Source organism: Falco naumanni, chromosome 7 (assembly GCF_017639655.2).
Source record: "Falco naumanni isolate bFalNau1 chromosome 7, bFalNau1.pat, whole genome shotgun sequence".
NCBI lineage: Eukaryota > Metazoa > Chordata > Aves > Falconiformes > Falconidae > Falco > Falco naumanni.
The window spans coordinates 30,368,447-30,387,261 of NC_054060.1; the positions used below are offsets into that span (position 1 = coordinate 30,368,447).

The following is an 18,815-nucleotide window of genomic DNA, read 5'->3' on the forward strand; positions in this document are numbered from 1 at the left end:
AACAGTATTTAGAGTGAAGTATACGAGTTTGCTGGAAATAAAAATTTAATCAGAGTTCAAAGTAACACTATTCTGCCAGCCACAACACTCCAAAATGTAAAAAGTACTGAGATAACGAACTGCTTATTCCTTCCTGCCAAAATCAATCTGAAGTGGGAGAAAGTTGAGAGCCTTAATCTTCTTAGGAAGCAGATAGTTTGATCCAGAGATCAAGTTCCCTTTTAAAGAAAATTTAAACAGAAATTGTATGGAAGATGATGCTACTATAATACTCTGGAGAGTTTTCATCCCTCTTATGGCACTGTGCTCTAATAATGCAAGCCCACCTGAATCGCAGCCTACGAAACTCAGGGTTCTGATCTAAAATTAAATTATGGATATCCTCTTTGTTTTCTATGTCTCTTTGATTATTACAGTCATTTAATCTATATGGAGGCAAGCATAGTTTCCATTTGCCATGTACTCCTAGACACTGCAAACACAGACGCATAGTCCTCCTTCAGTGCTATTTGTCATTTTTATCCTTCTGTATCAGGTAAGTACATGTCCTGGGTTAGACAAAACATTCACGTAGTTCAACATCTATTTTCAGTCATGGCAGTACCTGATGCTTTGAGAAAGGCATGAAAACCAGGCAAAGAAACAAGCATGTCTCTATGGGACCAGGCAAACCCAGATGCCAGATTTCAGTTCTGACTGCATCCAGACAATGAAAGATGGAAACTCCTACACCATAGTTCACCCTCAATAGACTGCATAGATCATTGTATCCATGTGTTCCAGGCACACATGGGTTGATGGATTAATCACCCCTATTCTCATTTGAATCACGGTAGAAGTGGGAGGAATCTCTAATTGCTTTTTGTGGCCTGCAGCTAATTACTGCCCACACAAGGAAGAAGGAAAGACATCGTCCATATGAAATGTCTCTGGGACATGGACTCACAGTCTTGAGGTCAACCTATGGACATTACAATCATGGTATCACATCTCCTTAGACCTATATTTGAAATCACAGCCTGGCTCTGCCGAGAGGTCACCTGTGGGAAGAAAGCTGCACTTGGTGTTTCATTGGACATGCAGACAACTAGGCTGTAAGAACATTCTGCAGTTTATAAGTTTGATAAAATAGTCACAAAAATAAAGTAATAAAAATACTAAAATTAATGTGACCCATAATGACTGTAAGAAGAAAAAAGCACTAGGCTGTCAATCCTGCCAATTTCTATCCCCAGCTCTACAGCAGAAGGATAATCTTTCATCTTGTACACAAACAAAAATTTATCTGCTTTCTTGGTAAGAAACAGCCACATGATTTCTGTTGAAAGCCAAAAGAAGCAGCAGCAGACACATCCTGGACCGACACCTCATGTGGAAGAGTTCAAGCAAAAGGGTTCAGGTTTCACAAAATTCTGAGGAACAAAAGTAAGGCATTTATAATAGAAAGTGTAAGGGAATCTTTAAATACAATCACTGCATCATGTATAATCCTCTAAAGCATATTGTTATTTATATCACAAATTTAAATCTATGAAGGTACTCATTATTGTATCTTCTGTGCCAGTCAGTTACATCTAGATAAAAAATATTAGTTCCAAGTATAAACATAATATAGCAATAAATACAAACTGCTGGGGTGTCAATTTGCATGGGAAACCATCTGCCAGACTCTCCTTGAAGCAACTGGAAACTACAGAGGATTTGAAGATGGCAAAAGCCATCCAGGTGTGTGGACAAAAGAGTAATTGGGAGATGGAAAAGCTGCAGTGAGAATGGGGCAGGAGAAGGCAGCTTCCACGAGAATACTACAGGGGATAAGGACCAGGGTATGAAGAGAAGCAGACTGAGTAAGAGGGTTTCAGGTTTCCATTTTCAACTGGACAAAAAAATAGCAGTTCTGTTTCTTTTCTTGAACTGTATGTAGATGAGGGTCTATCCCTCCTCCCCTGTATTCAGCCCACTTGGAGATCAGACTTATTGTAAAAACTTAAAAGGAAGTTCTTAAGAAGGTTAAGATGAAAGAATACTTTGCATCTTTTCTGTACCAGCTCCTGCCATCCCATGAAGAAGATTGATAACACTGGTCGTAATGATATGTAGAGGCAGAAATCTGAACGCAAACAAAGCTTTTACCTGGTTTACAATGCTGTCCACCATTTCGCACAGCTCAGCTATCCTGAGAGATGGAGATTCTGGGCTTTGTTCTACACTACCATTCAAAGCCAAACTCTGTTTGAGCTCATCAAGAGTTTTGGATTTAATTGTGAGTTGGTTTTCTAGCTCCTAAATGAAAAAAAAAAAACCAACAACAAAACAGATAAAGAACATCTTTCAATGAGACCATAGAAAAAACCTTCTGTGTGACTAGCTTAGGTAAACATTCTTTCTGTAAAACCAGTTCTGTGTAATTCTTCAGCCATGCAACACCACCACCACCATTTCAACTCTGATAGAGAACTACTGCTTTACAGGAATTCAGAATGACAGTAGCTGCTTTAAACAGTCTCTTGCAGGTAGAGCTAGAATCCGCCCATTTAGCATCAGCATGAGCACTGGACATCGTGCTTGGGAAGGAAATTGTTAGGAGCTAATTCCTCAGCCACCATGCAGGCTTCTCTGTACCTCTCCAGATTCAAAAAAGTTTTTCCCTTAATGCAGCTGAACTTCTTGGGCAGGTTAGCATTTTGGGTCCTCCTCTGCTCCAGCAGACAGAGGTAATATAGGAACTGGTTTTGCAATATGAGAGTTCCTGACATCCTAACAACTTCTAGAAAGTTATTTTCAGCTTGTCCTCTTAGTCAGAGGCTTTCTCCCATGGGAGAAACACCACTGAAATAAGTGGAAATGCCTGGGCGAATAACACTCCCCCAACACAACCAGCAAGACTGGAAGCTAGGCTTGACTTGCTGGGGAAAGCTCAGCAATAAGTTCTTCCCAACATGAATAAATACCCATACACACAATGGGCCATTACATTTTCCTATAATACTATGCTTATAAGCCATGACCTTTCTTCTCTCCCACTGGCTGTCTCCAAAACATTTTCAAATTTGGACCTCATTTTTATTGAGCAAATCCATTTTAATGAAACCATTTAGCCACCTGCAGCCCAGCACTGTACCTCACTGTGAGCAGGTCAGTGTTTTAGTCAAAGCTACCCTGTGTCTTTCTTAGGGTCTGGCCCCTCAATAACGTTTCAGCGTGCTTCAGAGAGACAGGTAATTCAGTGTGTAAGAGAGCACTCTAGGCAATAAAAGCAGCCTACTACAAGACAGAGACATGTAACCATGGCAATGAAAGAACAAATATACCATGTTAAAAAATAGAGATGGAACACTGTACTGAATGAAAACAGCAGACTGTTAGATTAATAGGAGCCAATTATTAGCTGGCTGCACTGGTACTAATTTTGAGGGAGCTGATGTGTAGAAAAACACAACAAAACCAAAGGACACCCAGATTCTTGAGGCTGGTGCAGAGTGACTACGTTCTAGGGCAGCAGTAGAGAGAGCTGCTGTTCTTCCAACTGGACTGTGCAGTTTCCACCACAGAGCTCTTCAGGCTAATGGAACCGATAGCCTTTGCCATGGCTGTGCTGAACTCAGAACTACTTCTGCCAGAGACATCTCAGAATAAGAGCTACACTACTGCTGCACAACACTCACAACACTCCAAACACTACAGAACAGAAGCAAATGCATTGCCAACTGGAGGGAAAAACCCGTAAACTAGCAATTCACATTAAAAGTGGATCTGGCTCTCTATCACCTGAACATAACATGCTGTAATTAAAATCACATCGTTGTGTTCTTCTAGGAAATGGCAACTTCCTTCACGTTTTTCCTGTTAAAATCTGTGCAGTTCTTTAGTCTGGATTCAGCAAAAGCCAAATACAGTTTTTTACAATAATACCACATATAATGCTTTACCTTGCAAACATCTAACGTGTTCTGTGCAGAGATGAGACTTGCTGGGGTTTGTAAAGATCTCAGTTGATCACTCTGGGCTTCCAGCCAGTTGTGTAGAGTCTGGGCTTTGTTCTCATTTTCAATAATATCCTCCAAAATGTATTCCAGGTCTTGTATCTGAAAGTTACAGAACTATTTTAACTTACTTAAACCTAGAGGTGGGCAGAAACAGGGCTCCCCCTTACATGAAAGAAATGGAGATTACAACATTTACATTGAAAATACTACTTAGAGAAAAGATTTTAAAAGGAAAAGCTAAAAAGGTTTACTGGCTATTCAGGGCCTGACCTTTTCCCTGGAAAGAAACCAAGGCAGTGTGGGTTCTCGAGCTGGCAGCCTGTGGACCTGACAAGTTGGCGGACCCTGGGCTAGGTGGACACATTCATGTGAAGTCTGAAAACCTCATTCCCCCTGAAACTCACCAACAAATTTACTAATAAGCAAGGGACCCTAAGTCTCCTATCTTCAGTCTTGGCCCTGAAGATCCATTAAATCCTAGAATGGAGTTTATTGAAAATGGTTAGAGAAGATAATTTTTTCTCTCAAAAAAATTGAAGTTTCATCATGGGAATTTTCAATTGTGCAAGAACTGAATTTTCCATTTGAAAATGTTTCTGGAAGACTTTCTGATTCAGGAAAAAAATGGGAAATTTCTGTTTGATCAGTAGTCTTTGTATCTGGATTCAGGGAGGGCAGCTTCTACTAAAGCCTTGTAAATTCATGAGAGAAATAGAGATGAAAGAGGAATGTGCTGGTAGAGGGATTCGTTCCAGCAACCTCACGTTTGCATTTTGGGATGCTAACCTTCCCCTGGTCTTTTCCGTATCACCAGTCACACTAGCTTTTCTGGGCACTAGGGCACACAAAGCAGTGGTATCTAATTCTGGATGCACGGATTATTTCTAGTCTCACTAGAATAAAGTAATTCTAAGGCACTGCCTGAAACAGCTTTTCTACAAAGAAACACAAGATGCACTGGTGTAGTCAGTCTACATGTAGAATTTGCGACCAGCTACTGATCTTCAAAGCCCTCCATTGGGAAAGCCTATTTCATTACTGCAGAAGGAGGACACACAAGAGAGTAACCCCTTTCCAGTGTCCCAGAAGGGCTGGACCAGGGCGCTGGGAACTGATCCCAGCTGTGCCTTTTCCAGCAGGGTCATATGTCCCCATCTGAATACGTCTGTCAACACTACTTCCTTAATAATTACTTTTTTTGGCAAATCCAACTGCTACAACAGGAAAATGGGTGGTAGCTTAATATATCCCTATTTCTTGTTCCCATCATATGGCATGTGGAAGGGTTGTTTGCTCTTTCGGTGCTGTGTTTGCTGAGCAGGGCCTGGCTGTTTGCACCAAGCAATGTAGTGCCTCTCCTTTCCACAAACCATCCAGTGTTTCATCTCATTAGGTTTTTAATGACCCAGCTTTCACAGTACCCCAAAGCTTCAACAGATTTCACTGACAGGTTCCCCTGCAGACACTACCCTGAATTACTCCTTTTTCATAGCTTTCTCTGCATCTGTTGTCTTTGTTGACATGTCACTGACTATAATTTCTTCATAGGAGGAATCTTATTTTTTCCACCTAATACAGGCAACTAGGGTAAATCCCAGGCTATCAAAATAAGGTGGTTTTTTTTCTCTTTTCCCTCCCTGCAAGTTACAGGAGAGTTTACCCTTCCAGACCTTGCTGAGGTTTGGATGCCTGCTTACCACCTGATAGCTGATGCACTACGAGACCACTCCACAGGCTGCCCGTGAGACGGCAGCACGGGTGGACAGCATAGAGCACAGGGAGTCTGTGTTCCTCAGTGTTTTCAGACTCAGGGAGAAAGACTGCTTGCAAAATACAGAGCACTGACACAGGCAAGGTCAGAGTTGTGAGAAATAAAGCGGTGAGAACTCAATCAAACCTTTCTGTTCAGAGATGCCTGCAGCCTGTGCCACCGCAGGTTCAGCTCTCCAAGACACTCGGCAAATTCTGTCCTTTCATAGCGCTTGCTCTCCACATCACAAGTGCTCATCTGCAAGAGGGACTGGTTAACAAAATCTACTGTCCACTGTTTAAAGTTCATTTCCATCATATATTCCTGCAGGGGGGGTGGGGAAAAAGAACAAAACCATAAAACAATTAGTTTGGCATTTTTAATCTGATCAGTTCCAACAATGCATAGTTATGGGACATTCACAGCTTATTTTGAGCCACGGCCTAAAATATTTTTCTGAAAGAGACTTGGCTATAGGAATAATCCTTAATTTTTCCATAACTGAAACTTTGGCAGAAAATGACTATCATTACATGGGTAGCTCAAGGTAAGAGCAGGCTAGTGCCAGAGCAGGGAATAAAACCTAGGGGTACCAGACGCAGTACTTTACACCCACTGGACAACACCATCACGCTGCCATGGGCCCAGACTGGGCCTAGACCAAGGCCTTCCCACACTCCTACAGCTCAAAGGCAAGTGCAGGCAAGAGCTTGCGGTCCTTTATCAAAATATCTGGTATCAGAATAGAGTATCAGAGTATCTAGGAGAAAAACCTCCAATACCAGAGTGCTAGTCCACAGAGACAAGTGAGAAACTACACACAAAGTGAGAACATAAGGGAATGCCTTTTTACTTCAGAGGGTCTTAGAAGAGGGGAGGAAAGGGCTCCTCATTGTATCTAGTAGCACCTAGAAAAAAGCCACGAGGGAATACCACAGTAAAACCATAGCTGCTTCCCTGTAGGAATTCGTGAGCCACATGCCAGCTTTCTTCTCAGCATACGCATCCCCACATGGCTGACAAGTGCGGAAGACACACCTACAAGCTAATCTCTAAATACCCAAAGGGCTAGAAATGGCACCTGGCCTACATGTTCCAACTTCCAGATCCAACCGATACAGACAAAATGCTATGTATCTGCTACACTAAGGCACTTTGAAAGAAACGCTTGCAGTGGCACTTGCCTCATGTGCAGTACCAAAGTGCCTGAGAACTGTCATCCTGCCTGAGCCTAGAGCAGCGCTCAGTAGTGAACAGCGAATGCTGTACCACTTATCTAAGGGATGACACACCTATGTTTAGTTAAAGTCAGGAGATGTCCAACCCTTATTGCAACTCGACGGATGCACAAACTGCTAAGCCCTTGGGTTGGTTATCTTTAAAAGGGACATTTTGTCTTAGATTCTTGTTGTACATGCAAGGTGGCAAAGATGGAGACTTTAAACATGACAGCTAAGGAAAAGAGTCTGCATAGAGACAACTCCTCAAGGACATTGTTCAGGCACAAGATATGTTAATGTTGTTAACTTGAAGATATACTAGGTCCTTGAATGGAATGTGCTAATTGTCCAGGTGTGAGATATGTTAATGTTGTTAACTTGAAGATATACTAGGTCCTTGAATGGAATGTGCTAATTGTCCAGGTGTGAGATATGTTAATGAGTTCCCGGAAAGTTAATGAATAGACATGAGTGTCTTGTATAAAGAGGGGGCTGAAAGGTTCCCTCGGTGTGCATGATTTTGGTGGAGCGATCCCCCATGCACCCAGTGCTGCCGAACAAAGATAACCTCTGCTCACTCAAATATTGGTAACTGATACTTCAAATCAGTAGCTCTGCAAGTGCAAAGCAAAATATGGTGCTCTAGGGGTCCAGGCTCTGAGGCTGGGCTCCCTGGCACCTATGGAGGTACAAGCATGGCTTGAATCCTTCCTGCGGCTGAGGCAGTCGGCCTCTGTCATTGTTGCTTTAGCATCTGAACAGAGCCAAGAGTCTGCTGCAGCCTCTCTCTGCAGGGACGTTTACCCTGTCCCTCTTTCCTAGCAGGTTATGTCTTTTGATGAAACATAATATTCAGACCCCCCATTCTCTAGTTAAATGGCTCCTGGTTATGGAGCTCTGTTACAAGGCACTGGTGAAAAGGCAGACCAAAACACAGCACAAACAGAGTCTATCTTCCTCAGGAAGCAAAACCTTCCTGCTCAACACATTTTATAATCTAAATGTAATGATATGGAGAAATAGTGTGAAATGGGGACAATGGACATTGATCGTGATTGTATATGTCTGCTCAAGGAATGTGGGTATGGTGACTGGTCATGGGTGTGGTGTATGGTCACATAGCCACACAGCTTTGAGGAGACACCTACCCTTCTTCCTCTAACAAAGGGGCTATTTATAAAAAGGACGAAGAACATTCCAATGTTATCTAGAGGGAGGGAGTGCTAAGGCTTCTTGCTGGAGAAGATCAGATGGTCACAAGGACATGAATCACCTACAAACCTGCAAGACCACCACATTCCAGGCAAAGGACTGAGAAGCTACTTAACATACGAAGCGAGAGTAAGTGGGTTTAGGTAACGAATATGTATAGGCGTTAATTGAATATTCATTTGTTTTATTGTATAAATGTGAGATGGTTCGTTCGGGCATGCATGCTTGTGGAGGAGCGATCCCCCGTGCATCTGCGCGCAATAAACATACCTACTTTATAACTTTCGAGTTATAGAGTCTAATTCCCTACGTCAGTAAGAGAGAGAGAACAAGCTAGACAAATGGGACAGCCTGAGGAAAAGGAGATTATAGCACAGCAGGCAGTAGCTGTGTTGCAAAGCAGGCATTGTTTTGTGTGGCATGGAAGCAAAAGGGTTTTATAAAGGAAGATGTTAAGGCACCTTTGAGACTGTTTGAGGAACCCTCCCAAAAGCGAGGGGAAGGGTATGACAGTGCCTGTAGGCTACTTCCATCCTTCTTACAGCCAAACACCTTGCAGAAGGCCTGGACTCACACCTTCCCACTTACCTTGTACTTCTGAAGGAGGCTTTTGACTTGGGCAGCACTACGTTGTGAATTTATTGGCTCCTCATGTCCCAGCTGTTGTTCCACATGGTCCAGCCAGGCCATTAGCTCAGCAATAGCTTCTCGCGATGAAAGTTTTTCCATCTGAAGCTGGGGGTAAAGCATATAATAAATATTCTATGTTCTGCTTGTTAGAAACATCAATGAAGATGACATCTCTCTTTTTAGAAAGTCTATTATAGCTGCATTATAACTGCAATTATTGGGGTAGGAACATGAAAGTGAGCCCTGTGCTCCAGAGGTGCACATGACTTAAATTCAGAAAAGTGTGAGAATTCAGAAATTTAAAATAAAATTCTTCCCAATTGTAACAGACTTTCATATAAAATTGTAAAGATGACAGATATGTGCAAAACAGCCCAGGAAGAACACTGCAATAATTAAACTGCAGTATAATATTGTAGATATTCTAAAAGCAAGACAGTCAGCTAATTAGGAAAGAAGTGCCTTGGGGCCTTATGGAGAAGCCAACCGAATCCCAGAAGCAACACTGTAAAGTAATTATTGAGTTCAAACTGAGAGATGGCAGCAGAGTTTCTCCTCACCTGGTGAAGCTTTTCTTGGATGGCTGAGAGCTGTGTAGTCATTTCTCCCCATTTTTGCTCAAACTTTGCCAAAGATGACCTAAGTGCTGTGGTATCAGCTTGCTTCACGTGAAAGAGCTGGTTGGCAGTGCTCACCACAGATGTCTTCAGGGAAGATTTCTCATCAGCTTCCTTAGAGAATGCCTGAGGTGCACAGGACAAATTTATAGAGAGGGTAAATATTTACTTATCTATTAAAACCAAGAAGAGAAACCAGGTTTTCAGTCACAGGATGAACTGCCTCAACGAACTGATCTTAGCAATTTTGTAAAGTTCAGAAAACCTAAACTCAACATATTGTGGCAGTAGGTAAGGCCTTTTTCTGCCCAGCTTGATACAATGCTGGGTGCTACCTCTTGCTCCACAGGATTGGGAATATCCTGATCCCCACTTCACACCGACGTCCAGGGAGTCCGAGTGTCTGGCCAGCTCACACCTACCAGCCCAACGCACGTGGTGATGCTTTGCTTTGCCACTGTGCAAGACTCCTAGCAGGCCTCACACTGGGGCTGAACCTCCTGGCTAGTCATACAAGTGGAGCACAGCACCAGGCGGGCAGCCAAAGACATGAAATGCAGTTCAGCACGTTTCTTTTCCCTGACTTTGGCTGACCATCTTCACAGCCCTGCTGTCTTCCCCCCTGTTCCCTGAGCCCACAACTCCAGATTCAGTTGGTAAGTGGCCCACCGGGTTGGCCTAATTGCTGTGTGTGGTATTTGGCATCATACAAGACAGAAACCATGCTATTACACTGTAGGCACAGAAGAGATCCTGTCTGGGCTGTGATGTGCTGCAGTTGGGAGCTCATTATGAGAGGATTCCATTCTAATTTGTGCCCTGTGGCTGGCCTCACAATCTGAAGGAAGGTCTTTGGTGGCCTCCCACGCTCATGGTTCCCCACAGATAACAGGGCAGCTTTGGGGCAGACAGCCATTCACTGCTATATTAGGTGGGTATCTTCTAGGTCATGACAAATACAAAAACCACTCAAAAGGGTCATTTTCACTGGAAGTCACAATGTCTTATCTAACCCTGGCAGGAGAAATGACTTACAAGCAAGCTGTTGATGTTATCCCTGATGGTGGGAAGATCTGGTGACACGTTTAGAGACTGCTCCGTCCAAAAATTAATTCTCTGCTGAGCAGAATCCAGCCATTTCATTAATTCCTCTGAGTCTCTGTTGTAGCTACAAGGAGGAAACAAAACACACAGACACACATCTCCTAACTGAGTCTAGGATACATTTCTCACCCTCCAAGTTGTCCTCCTTATGTGAGGAGGCATGTGCTGTTCTTGTACCCATGCTGCTACATAACCTTGCAGAAGCATGGCTACAGCATGGACTGATGTACCACACAGAAGTTCTGCTGGACCTACACATGAGACTGTTTGTATCGGCTCTGTGCAGTTGGTTCGCTCTCCCTGAAAACCTCCTCTTTCTGTATTCACCCAACAATTGACAGGACAAGCTCACATGGGTGATATAAGAGCTTTGCCGGAGGTCAAAACCTCCAGAGGAGACCGTGCAGACTCCAAGATATAGTGCAGAATACACAGCAGGGATAAATACCAAGAAAGACTGGCATGCTCTGTCCACACTAAGGTCCAGCCAGCCTGAGCTCAGAGCACACAGACCAGGTGAAAGGAGAGCTGACCCTGGTGCATCAACTGGTGGACTGGGCTGTAAAGCCCCAAACTAACTCTACCTGACTGCCAGGACTGCATTGACAGCTGGCCTGGGGGCATGTGAAAGCACTGAGCATGCTTGGGTCTTCCCCCTTTGGGGAGCTTCAAAACACAAGTCGAGGCAGCCTCCTCATGAATGTCTGTAAGGTGGATAGTGTACATGCACAGACAGGCGCATTATGCCTCTGCTGGGGAATCAAGGCTAGCTTGCATTTGCAGCAGGCTAAAATGTTCAGGGCAGCACGATCAGAGCTTCTGTTCACACTTCCGAAGTACAAACAGCAGCACGATGCAGCTCTCACCTAGAGCATTGACATTGCGATGGCAGCCATCAAAACCTTGTTCCTAGAAAAGTAGCCAGGAAGCGAATCCCCTGTCTACACAGTGAGAGAAGATCAGCTGTGTAATAAAGGGCCACTTTTCTGATCACCACTGCTTTCCCCCCCCCCCCCTCATTTTTAAGTTAAAGGAGCTATGTTATTTATTAGTTCACTGTTGTATTTCAGAAAAAGCACCTATAGAAGATCAGAAACTAACATCTAGCTGATATCTCTAACTGCTTTCTGAATTATACCCACCTGATCAAGAGTTTGAGTAATGTTTGAAGTCGGTGTAGTTCATGGCCAACTTTTTTGGTTAAAGACAACCTCTGCTCTTCCAGCTTCCCAATCTGGCTTCTTATTTCTGGACAGCTCACAGCAGCCATCAATTTCTTCCCTTCTTTCACCATCTGATACAGCCTGGCATGCTTTTCATCAACACTGCTCTTGATTTGCTGTCAGAATATGGGAAGTTTGCAAAACAATGATTTATTAAAAACTGAAAACACAGCTAGCAAAACACGTATCATTTGTTCTAAATTCTTAATTTCACATGTCCTCTTCGTGTATTTTATTTTCCAAACAGAAGGAACCTGGCAAACAGGACACTGTTGATTTTTTTTGTTGTTGTTTTGTTTCCTCTGGACAGATAATTCCAATTTCATACATTATCAGAATGACTGTGTCATGATTCAATGGGCTTTGTGGACACTTGTAAACCTCAAGCAATGGACAAACACTATCAGAGCTGGCTGCATTGTCCAAACACGACTGACCCCAGCAGAAAGTTATTGCCATCCTGTTTTTAAAGGGCCTTCAGGCTCTATCCTATTAAAAAAAAGGTTACCAGTGTTTTGAAAAAAGCTGTTGGGAGAATTATTTAAGATACCACATCGATATTCAAGGCATGAAGTAAAAGACATAGGCATGGCCTGGTTTGCTTAGACAGCTGAATAAAATCAAAGCATCATTTTATCATTACTGCACTTCACTGGAAGGTCAAAATGAGAAAATGGAAAAAAAATACCAGGAAGTAGATCAGTCCCAGGGAGAAGGCAGAAAGTAGCAACTGTGTGATGTGCAAGTATCTCACTTCTCTCCAGATATAAGGGGCTTGTACAATATTATTAACAAGGAAATTTCTCTCACAGAAATTAAGCCCTCGAGAATTTTATTCTGCTCTGTCCTCGAAGCTGTGAAGCTCCAAGACTAGGACTCTCCTCAAAAGCACCTTCTAAAGCTTTACTGCTTTGTTTCTGATGTCCTTAAAGACCAATAGACTTAAGAGTGAAGAGCTAGTTAAGAACTTAAAAAACAAGGGAAACCAGGCAACTTCACACTCAATGGCTATGCAAATATTCCATGTCTCCAGTCTCAGTGATAAGCATCAAAAGCACCAGGGGGCCACTATGCTTGTAAATACCTACTGTTGTTGTATTTCAAAAGCTTTACTGTAGCTCAGAGTTTTCTGGGAATGTCGAACGACTAGACTAAATTACGGTAGTCCTTTTTGCCTTTGTGGTCTATGAATCTAAATATCAAACTGGACTCAATACAGATCCAAATACTCATTAATTCAAAAATTTCTAATACAGTGGGTCCTCTGAAGACCGAGAAAGGTCAAACGTCTGAGGAATGCGAGAGCACTCTCTGAAGATACATCACTAAGTTCATTGAACAGCATTTCTTCTTACTTTTATGAAACAACCATAAAGGCTGGTTTCATATCCTTATAATCAAATGTTTTGAAAACATAGATTAAATGTTTCCAGCTGGAGTTGAGGTTCTAAAGCCTCCAAAGCCATCAGAGATGCAGCTATGAACAAAGTAGGAAGCTATTTAACATTCTGTACAAACAGAATTTTACTGTCTTTGGTCAGATAGAAATTTGAACATCTCATTTTGAATTCTCAGGATTTTAAAAGGACCTGGTAAACCTGTAGATCTTCTACTGCAACTAGGGGTTCAGATATTTGAAGGCATTAGGTTGATTCTCCTCTTCCACAGGTTTTATCTCATGGCATGAAAATTGCTCCTGAATTACAGAGAAGTGGCTCTGTGTTCACTCCAAGGCTTCCTGCTGTCCTTGGGAGCCACGTAACCTGCACACCCATCTTCTCCCAAATACTTGTACTTGAAGATCAAGTTCTAAAGTAGCTATAGTCATTACTCCCACTTAAATGAACTTGTAGCCCCTGGCTGAAATTAAGAGCCTGATCCCCTGCTACATTTAAAAGTCAGTTTTCAGCTTGCATCCACACAGAGACAAGGACACAAAGGAAGCAGTGCCCTACAAACTGTCTTTTACTCCTATTCTAACTAATGGTTTTGCCAGCTCTACAGATCTACAAAGAAAACCAGAGACAGACACACAAATACCTCTAAAAGTGCAATCCTTTCCATTAATCTTTCTTCTGTTTCTTCAACCAAATTCACAGAAGGCAATGCAGAGGCAAGTGCCTCTAACTCCTTATTGAAAACGAGGCATTCATCATCAAATTCCATCCATTCCTAAAAAATAATTGCATTATTAACACAGCACACATCTCTCTGAATTTTTCCTACACCAGGCTGAGGCCTTAATGCTTATTCTAGCATCTGCAGCTTTTGTTTTAATGAAACAAAACAAAAATAGGTAAATGATATAGAAATATTGAAGTGAGACATGATTTCATCACAGATTAATTCCTTCATTCTCCATTATCTTCAAGGTTTCTTATTTGTAAGTGGTACACTTAATTTTTATTCTCTAGGGTGTTTTAAGATCAATCTTTAGGTTTTATTTTAAAGTGGCACTGGTATTTTTGTGCCTTAAAGGGCTCTTCTGTCAGTCCAGGCACTCAAAAATTGCTGCAGGAAGTCATGAAGTCAGAGTAATGTGTTGAAATGTCCACTTTCAGAGGTTTTCAAGGAAAAAAGCCAGTTGACTGACACACACAGAACAAGCAACGGACTGTTGCTGTGCAATGGCAACAGGAAAGGAGAACTACTAGTCAAAGAATCACTGGTGTGAAAAGGGCTCCCCTAGATGCAACTCTTCTCCCTTCTTCCTCCCAGCTTTTACTCCGGGTTTCTTTTGGCTTGTTACCTTTAACAGGCTCTCCAAGTGTACGCCATACTGGATGGCCTTCTGCTCCAGCAACTTGACGTCATTCACCAGCTCTTGCCAGAATTCCTCTCTCTTTTGTAGGATGGAAGGAGTCACTTTCTTGGAAAATGCTTGCATGAAAGCCAAGCGGATCATAAGGTTGTGGAAAAAGTCCTGAAAAAAAGAAGTTAAAGCTTTAAGAGAGATCACAAATCCACAGAAGGAGAATGAAGAAGACAGAGAAGACTCGCTGAGAAAAATAGCCAGTTTCAGTCTCTCACAGCTGGACTCGGGAGCCTTCTACCCAAATTCTGCATCACCCCAAGACGGGCAGTTACTGTTTTACAGTTAGTCAGGAACCACCAATAAGTTGCATACACTATTTTCATTTATACATTTCTAAAGAAAAAGGATCTACATTTATACCTTCAGTTTGTGTGAAATATGAAGATGGTGCAGGAAGATGTTGGAAGGAAAAGTTTAACTATGAATAAATTCATAGTTTAGCTTGAGGTAGTTATCACCAGCCATTATCCAGTTTGTTGCACCTGGATGCAAGGTGAATCCAAGCACCAAGGGTATTAGCAGTTCTAAGGCCTAAATAGTAGGCAGGGCACAATAATCCTTTGGGATAACTGTAAGGGAACAGTTTGATTCAGTTATAGCTCAGCTGAGCTCTTGGGAAATGTCTGATCTCAACAGAACATTTTCCCCACAGAACACAAAATAAAAAAAACTTTGAGGGTTTAAGATTACAGCCTTCAGTCAAGATCATCTTCACTAGGAACTAATAACTAGTACAAGAATTTCACTTGAGGATCATATACCAGGCATTGGCTGTGTGAGCATCCTGATAAGTCTTGATAACCAGGGCAGGGAAAACAGCTTTTGCAGTTTTGTTTCGCTTTTGGAAATCAATGTATGTATATTTGGACTGGAGATACACTATCTGTTTTCTTTTCCAAATAAATTCCTAATATTTTGCTTTGCTAAGGTCAATTTGTGAGTGACAAACAATATTCCTACAACTCTGCTGTAGTGGTTTGCAGTGCTTAGCATCCTGAAGCAATTCTTACAGGAGTTTGAGCTACATGGAACACTTAAATCAACATGTTGACAATGACATAGACATCTTCAAGTGACTAGCATTGGCCAGGGCTTCTTAACAAGCAGAAAGACAGGGAGGATGCAGATGCATTCTCAGCCACCTTCCATCAAGCACGTAGCAGCTGGGCACCTGGGACACTGGGCTGCCAAGGGGAGGATCTAAACTATCCTCCCTTTGGAAAAGGAGCTGTTATAGGTAAGTTTCTTCCATCAGATCACAATGGCACAGAATGCTGAAAGCAAAGGCTCAGCTCCCAGTTGCTAGACAGCAACTTCAGGAATCTCACTACTGATTTATTGCCAATAATTACAAAGATGTGTTTTCCTCACAAATCAGTATGTTCTGAGGTAAGCCAAAGGAGTATTGGACTGAAAAAAATGAAATCGTGATCTTAATTTATCACTGAAACTGCAGTTGTAATAACAACCTCTCTCTCATACTTCAGTGGGTCCTATTTTGGTCTACTGAAAATCTTTGCTTTGTTTAATGCATGTACTTCAGTCCCTCCCCTGTGCTGTGACCTAGTTATTCTTCTCCATAACACTGGAGAGAAACCAGTCACAGAAAACAGTGCTCCTGCTATGCTGTTCTGAGCAGTGCTATGATAAGCATCTTATACCTTGTGATTTTCCAGGTGAGACTGTAGAGCTGCTTTGCTTTTCGTTAGCTGCTTTGGATCTTGTGCAATCTTCTCTTGCCCAATGGCTACCAGGTCTGCAAACCCACGAAGTAAGTCTTCATACTGGCTGTCAATGGTGGAAGGAGAGTACAGCTCCTCATACTTTGCTTTCAGAATCCCCCACATGTCGTCCAAAACATCCTACAATTTAAACATAGTTTAATGATTCATGAAGGACAGAAATTAATCCTACAACCCCCCCCACACACACATTCCCAGAACACAATATAACCATCAGCTTGTTGGTGTTAAAAATACATTGCTTAGAAGAATATGGTACTGGGCTCTTACCTCTAATTTATAAACTTCCTGGATTAAGGCGGTAGGTAATTGAAATCTTTCCCCAAAGCCTCTCAGTTTTGCTACTTTGTTTTCAAAGTCTTCCAGCTCCAAAACACAGGCATTAGTTTTCTGAATTAAGGACAAAATAAGCTATTAGGAAGAGTTCTGTTTCATTAAACTTTCTATTTTCACTAGTAGTGCAGCAGATGCAGGGGCTATATCTCTGCCATGCTAGCACTTCGTAAGTTCACTATGAGACACCAAGAGCCGATGATCTTCTAAGCTAAATTGACACGACTGGTCATGACCCAGCTTATCGGGTTCACACAGCACAGCCAGGAAGGGAATTCAGGTCTGGTGTCTCAGTCCAGCATCCAACATGCATTTCAGTTTACTAATTCAAGAGAGCCATTAAAAGGAATCACGGACTCGGAAAACATCATTTTTTCTTAAGAATTAGAAAGAGTTAGGGATGGATTGAGACAGGTTCTCTCTGAAGGAAGGGAAGCTATGTCCTTCTGATATTTCTTTTCCAAGAGTGGTTACTTGCCAGAATATATCTAAGGCAGCAGTCCCTGCTAGGGGATTCAGCAATTCTGAACATAGCTTTCAGCCTGGCAGAAAGTTATGCCTGTAAACAAGGTTATGAGCCTGTAACAGGAAAGTTCTGGGACACCTTATTTGTTTCACCAACAGCTAAACAGACAGCCCATGGCCATTTTGGGGAGGATATGCTGTCCGTTCATTTTAAATTCTCTGCTAACTTCTATGAAAGTCGAAGAAAAGAGTTCAACTGGTCAAATGATAAATGACTGCCATATGACAAAAGCGCTCATAAATGCTGAATAAGCAGAGACACTAGAGTCCTGTTCCCACAAAGGAAAGCTAGTTCTTCATACAAAAAGGCATGATGTGCAAAGTGCTGTACTGTGTGTAGCTTTTTTTCTTCCCTGCTCTAGTGTGGGGTGTATTTGCTTTGAGAGGTTGTTTGTGGACAGACTGGTTCCTCCACTCCAACTATTAAAAGGACTAAAATTAGGTCTGACTACAGATCGGGGTGTAGTAAAAAAAAAGGGAGGGTAGTGGTGGCAGCAAGTACTGAACCCTCTCCTCCCCCCGCTCTTAAAACCTAACGTCCCAGTTTCAGCTAATGCAGAGAGTTTTTCCTCTCCTTTCCTTTGAACAAAACTACCTGAAGCTGTTCAGAAATGTTATGTCCACGTATTGCGTTCAAGCTTTGTTGCAGAGTAGCTTTTTTCTCAGTTAACTGGTCATATAGCAGCCTGGTTTCATTCTGCAAAAGAAACAAATGGCAGAAGTACATCACATATCAGGAATATAGTATAGACTAGACAAATTTACACAGCAAACCAAATGGTTACCTCTTACAGCAAAACCACTTTTTCCTCTTAAAAAAAAACAAAACCAGAATAGAGCATAAGCATTATGAGCTTAAAGCAGTAACTTAGAGAGGGAAATTCTGTAGTCTGTGTAATGTAAGAAAGATTAGTCTGTCACAATGATCCTCTATGACTGTAAAAATCTGTGAAATTCATAGAGAAACAATTTCTTCTCTTCTGAAATGAGAAAATGAGCCCATTACTGGCAACTGATGGGGCTCCATGGATTCCACATAAGTAAACATCGCAAGACTAGTCCTGCTACTGTTTGGAGACAACATCCCAGTGTTCTTCAAAGGAACTGTTCTATTATTCAGCAGTGAAGGGCTAGGCTGACTTGCAGCAGATGAGCACACTGGGGTTTTGCTGGACATTGGAAACTGTGTTTCAAAGACCATGTTTTTCTTTCCTTACTTCAGCCTAAATACCCAACCTGAACATTGTCCAGCAATAGCTTGTAGATTTAGCCCATCACGAGAATCTATAGAAAAGTTTCTCATGATGGGCTTTTCCAAAAAAGAACAAAGAAAAGCAAATTTGCAAAACTATGGCTTCTGCTACTGTGGCCCAAATCTAAGGGAACAGTAAATACAAAGCATCAAATCAACCTCCAGCACATAGCTAAAGGTAGCCCAGTGCCAGGCATGGCACCAAAAAGAAGGTTGCCTCTCCTGAGTCCACAGAGCAGCAGAAAGAAAATACGAAACCCTCTTTGGACTAATCTCTACACACAGAAACTTGCTTTAGCCTGTAGCTCTGCATGCATGGATCCCAGGTTACTTCCATTCCTTCTGCATGCAAATTCTCTGCTGTGATCAAGGCCTCCATGGCAGTCAGCATTGCAAACGGCATCAT

The 18,815-nt window shown here is 42.2% G+C and overlaps 1 protein-coding gene across 4 annotated transcripts in view; it reads right to left on the minus strand.

The window, feature by feature from the left end:
* The window catches only part of SYNE2 (spectrin repeat containing nuclear envelope protein 2), a 185,542-nt gene that overhangs the window by 51,600 nt on the left and 115,127 nt on the right, over positions 1 to 18,815 (minus strand). For all 4 annotated transcript variants that reach the window (XM_040599608.1, XM_040599612.1, XM_040599609.1 and 1 more), the window contains 12 exons: positions 17,753 to 17,854; positions 16,570 to 16,689; positions 16,219 to 16,419; positions 14,492 to 14,665; positions 13,783 to 13,914; positions 11,662 to 11,858; positions 10,451 to 10,583; positions 9,359 to 9,541; positions 8,757 to 8,903; positions 5,884 to 6,060; positions 3,930 to 4,085; positions 2,134 to 2,283 (listed from right to left, as the gene is read on the minus strand). In XM_040599608.1, the coding sequence (XP_040455542.1) occupies positions 2,134 to 2,283; positions 3,930 to 4,085; positions 5,884 to 6,060; positions 8,757 to 8,903; positions 9,359 to 9,541; positions 10,451 to 10,583; positions 11,662 to 11,858; positions 13,783 to 13,914; positions 14,492 to 14,665; positions 16,219 to 16,419; positions 16,570 to 16,689; positions 17,753 to 17,854 (1,872 nt within the window). The remainder of the gene's footprint in view (positions 1 to 2,133; positions 2,284 to 3,929; positions 4,086 to 5,883; positions 6,061 to 8,756; positions 8,904 to 9,358; positions 9,542 to 10,450; positions 10,584 to 11,661; positions 11,859 to 13,782; positions 13,915 to 14,491; positions 14,666 to 16,218; positions 16,420 to 16,569; positions 16,690 to 17,752; positions 17,855 to 18,815) is intronic.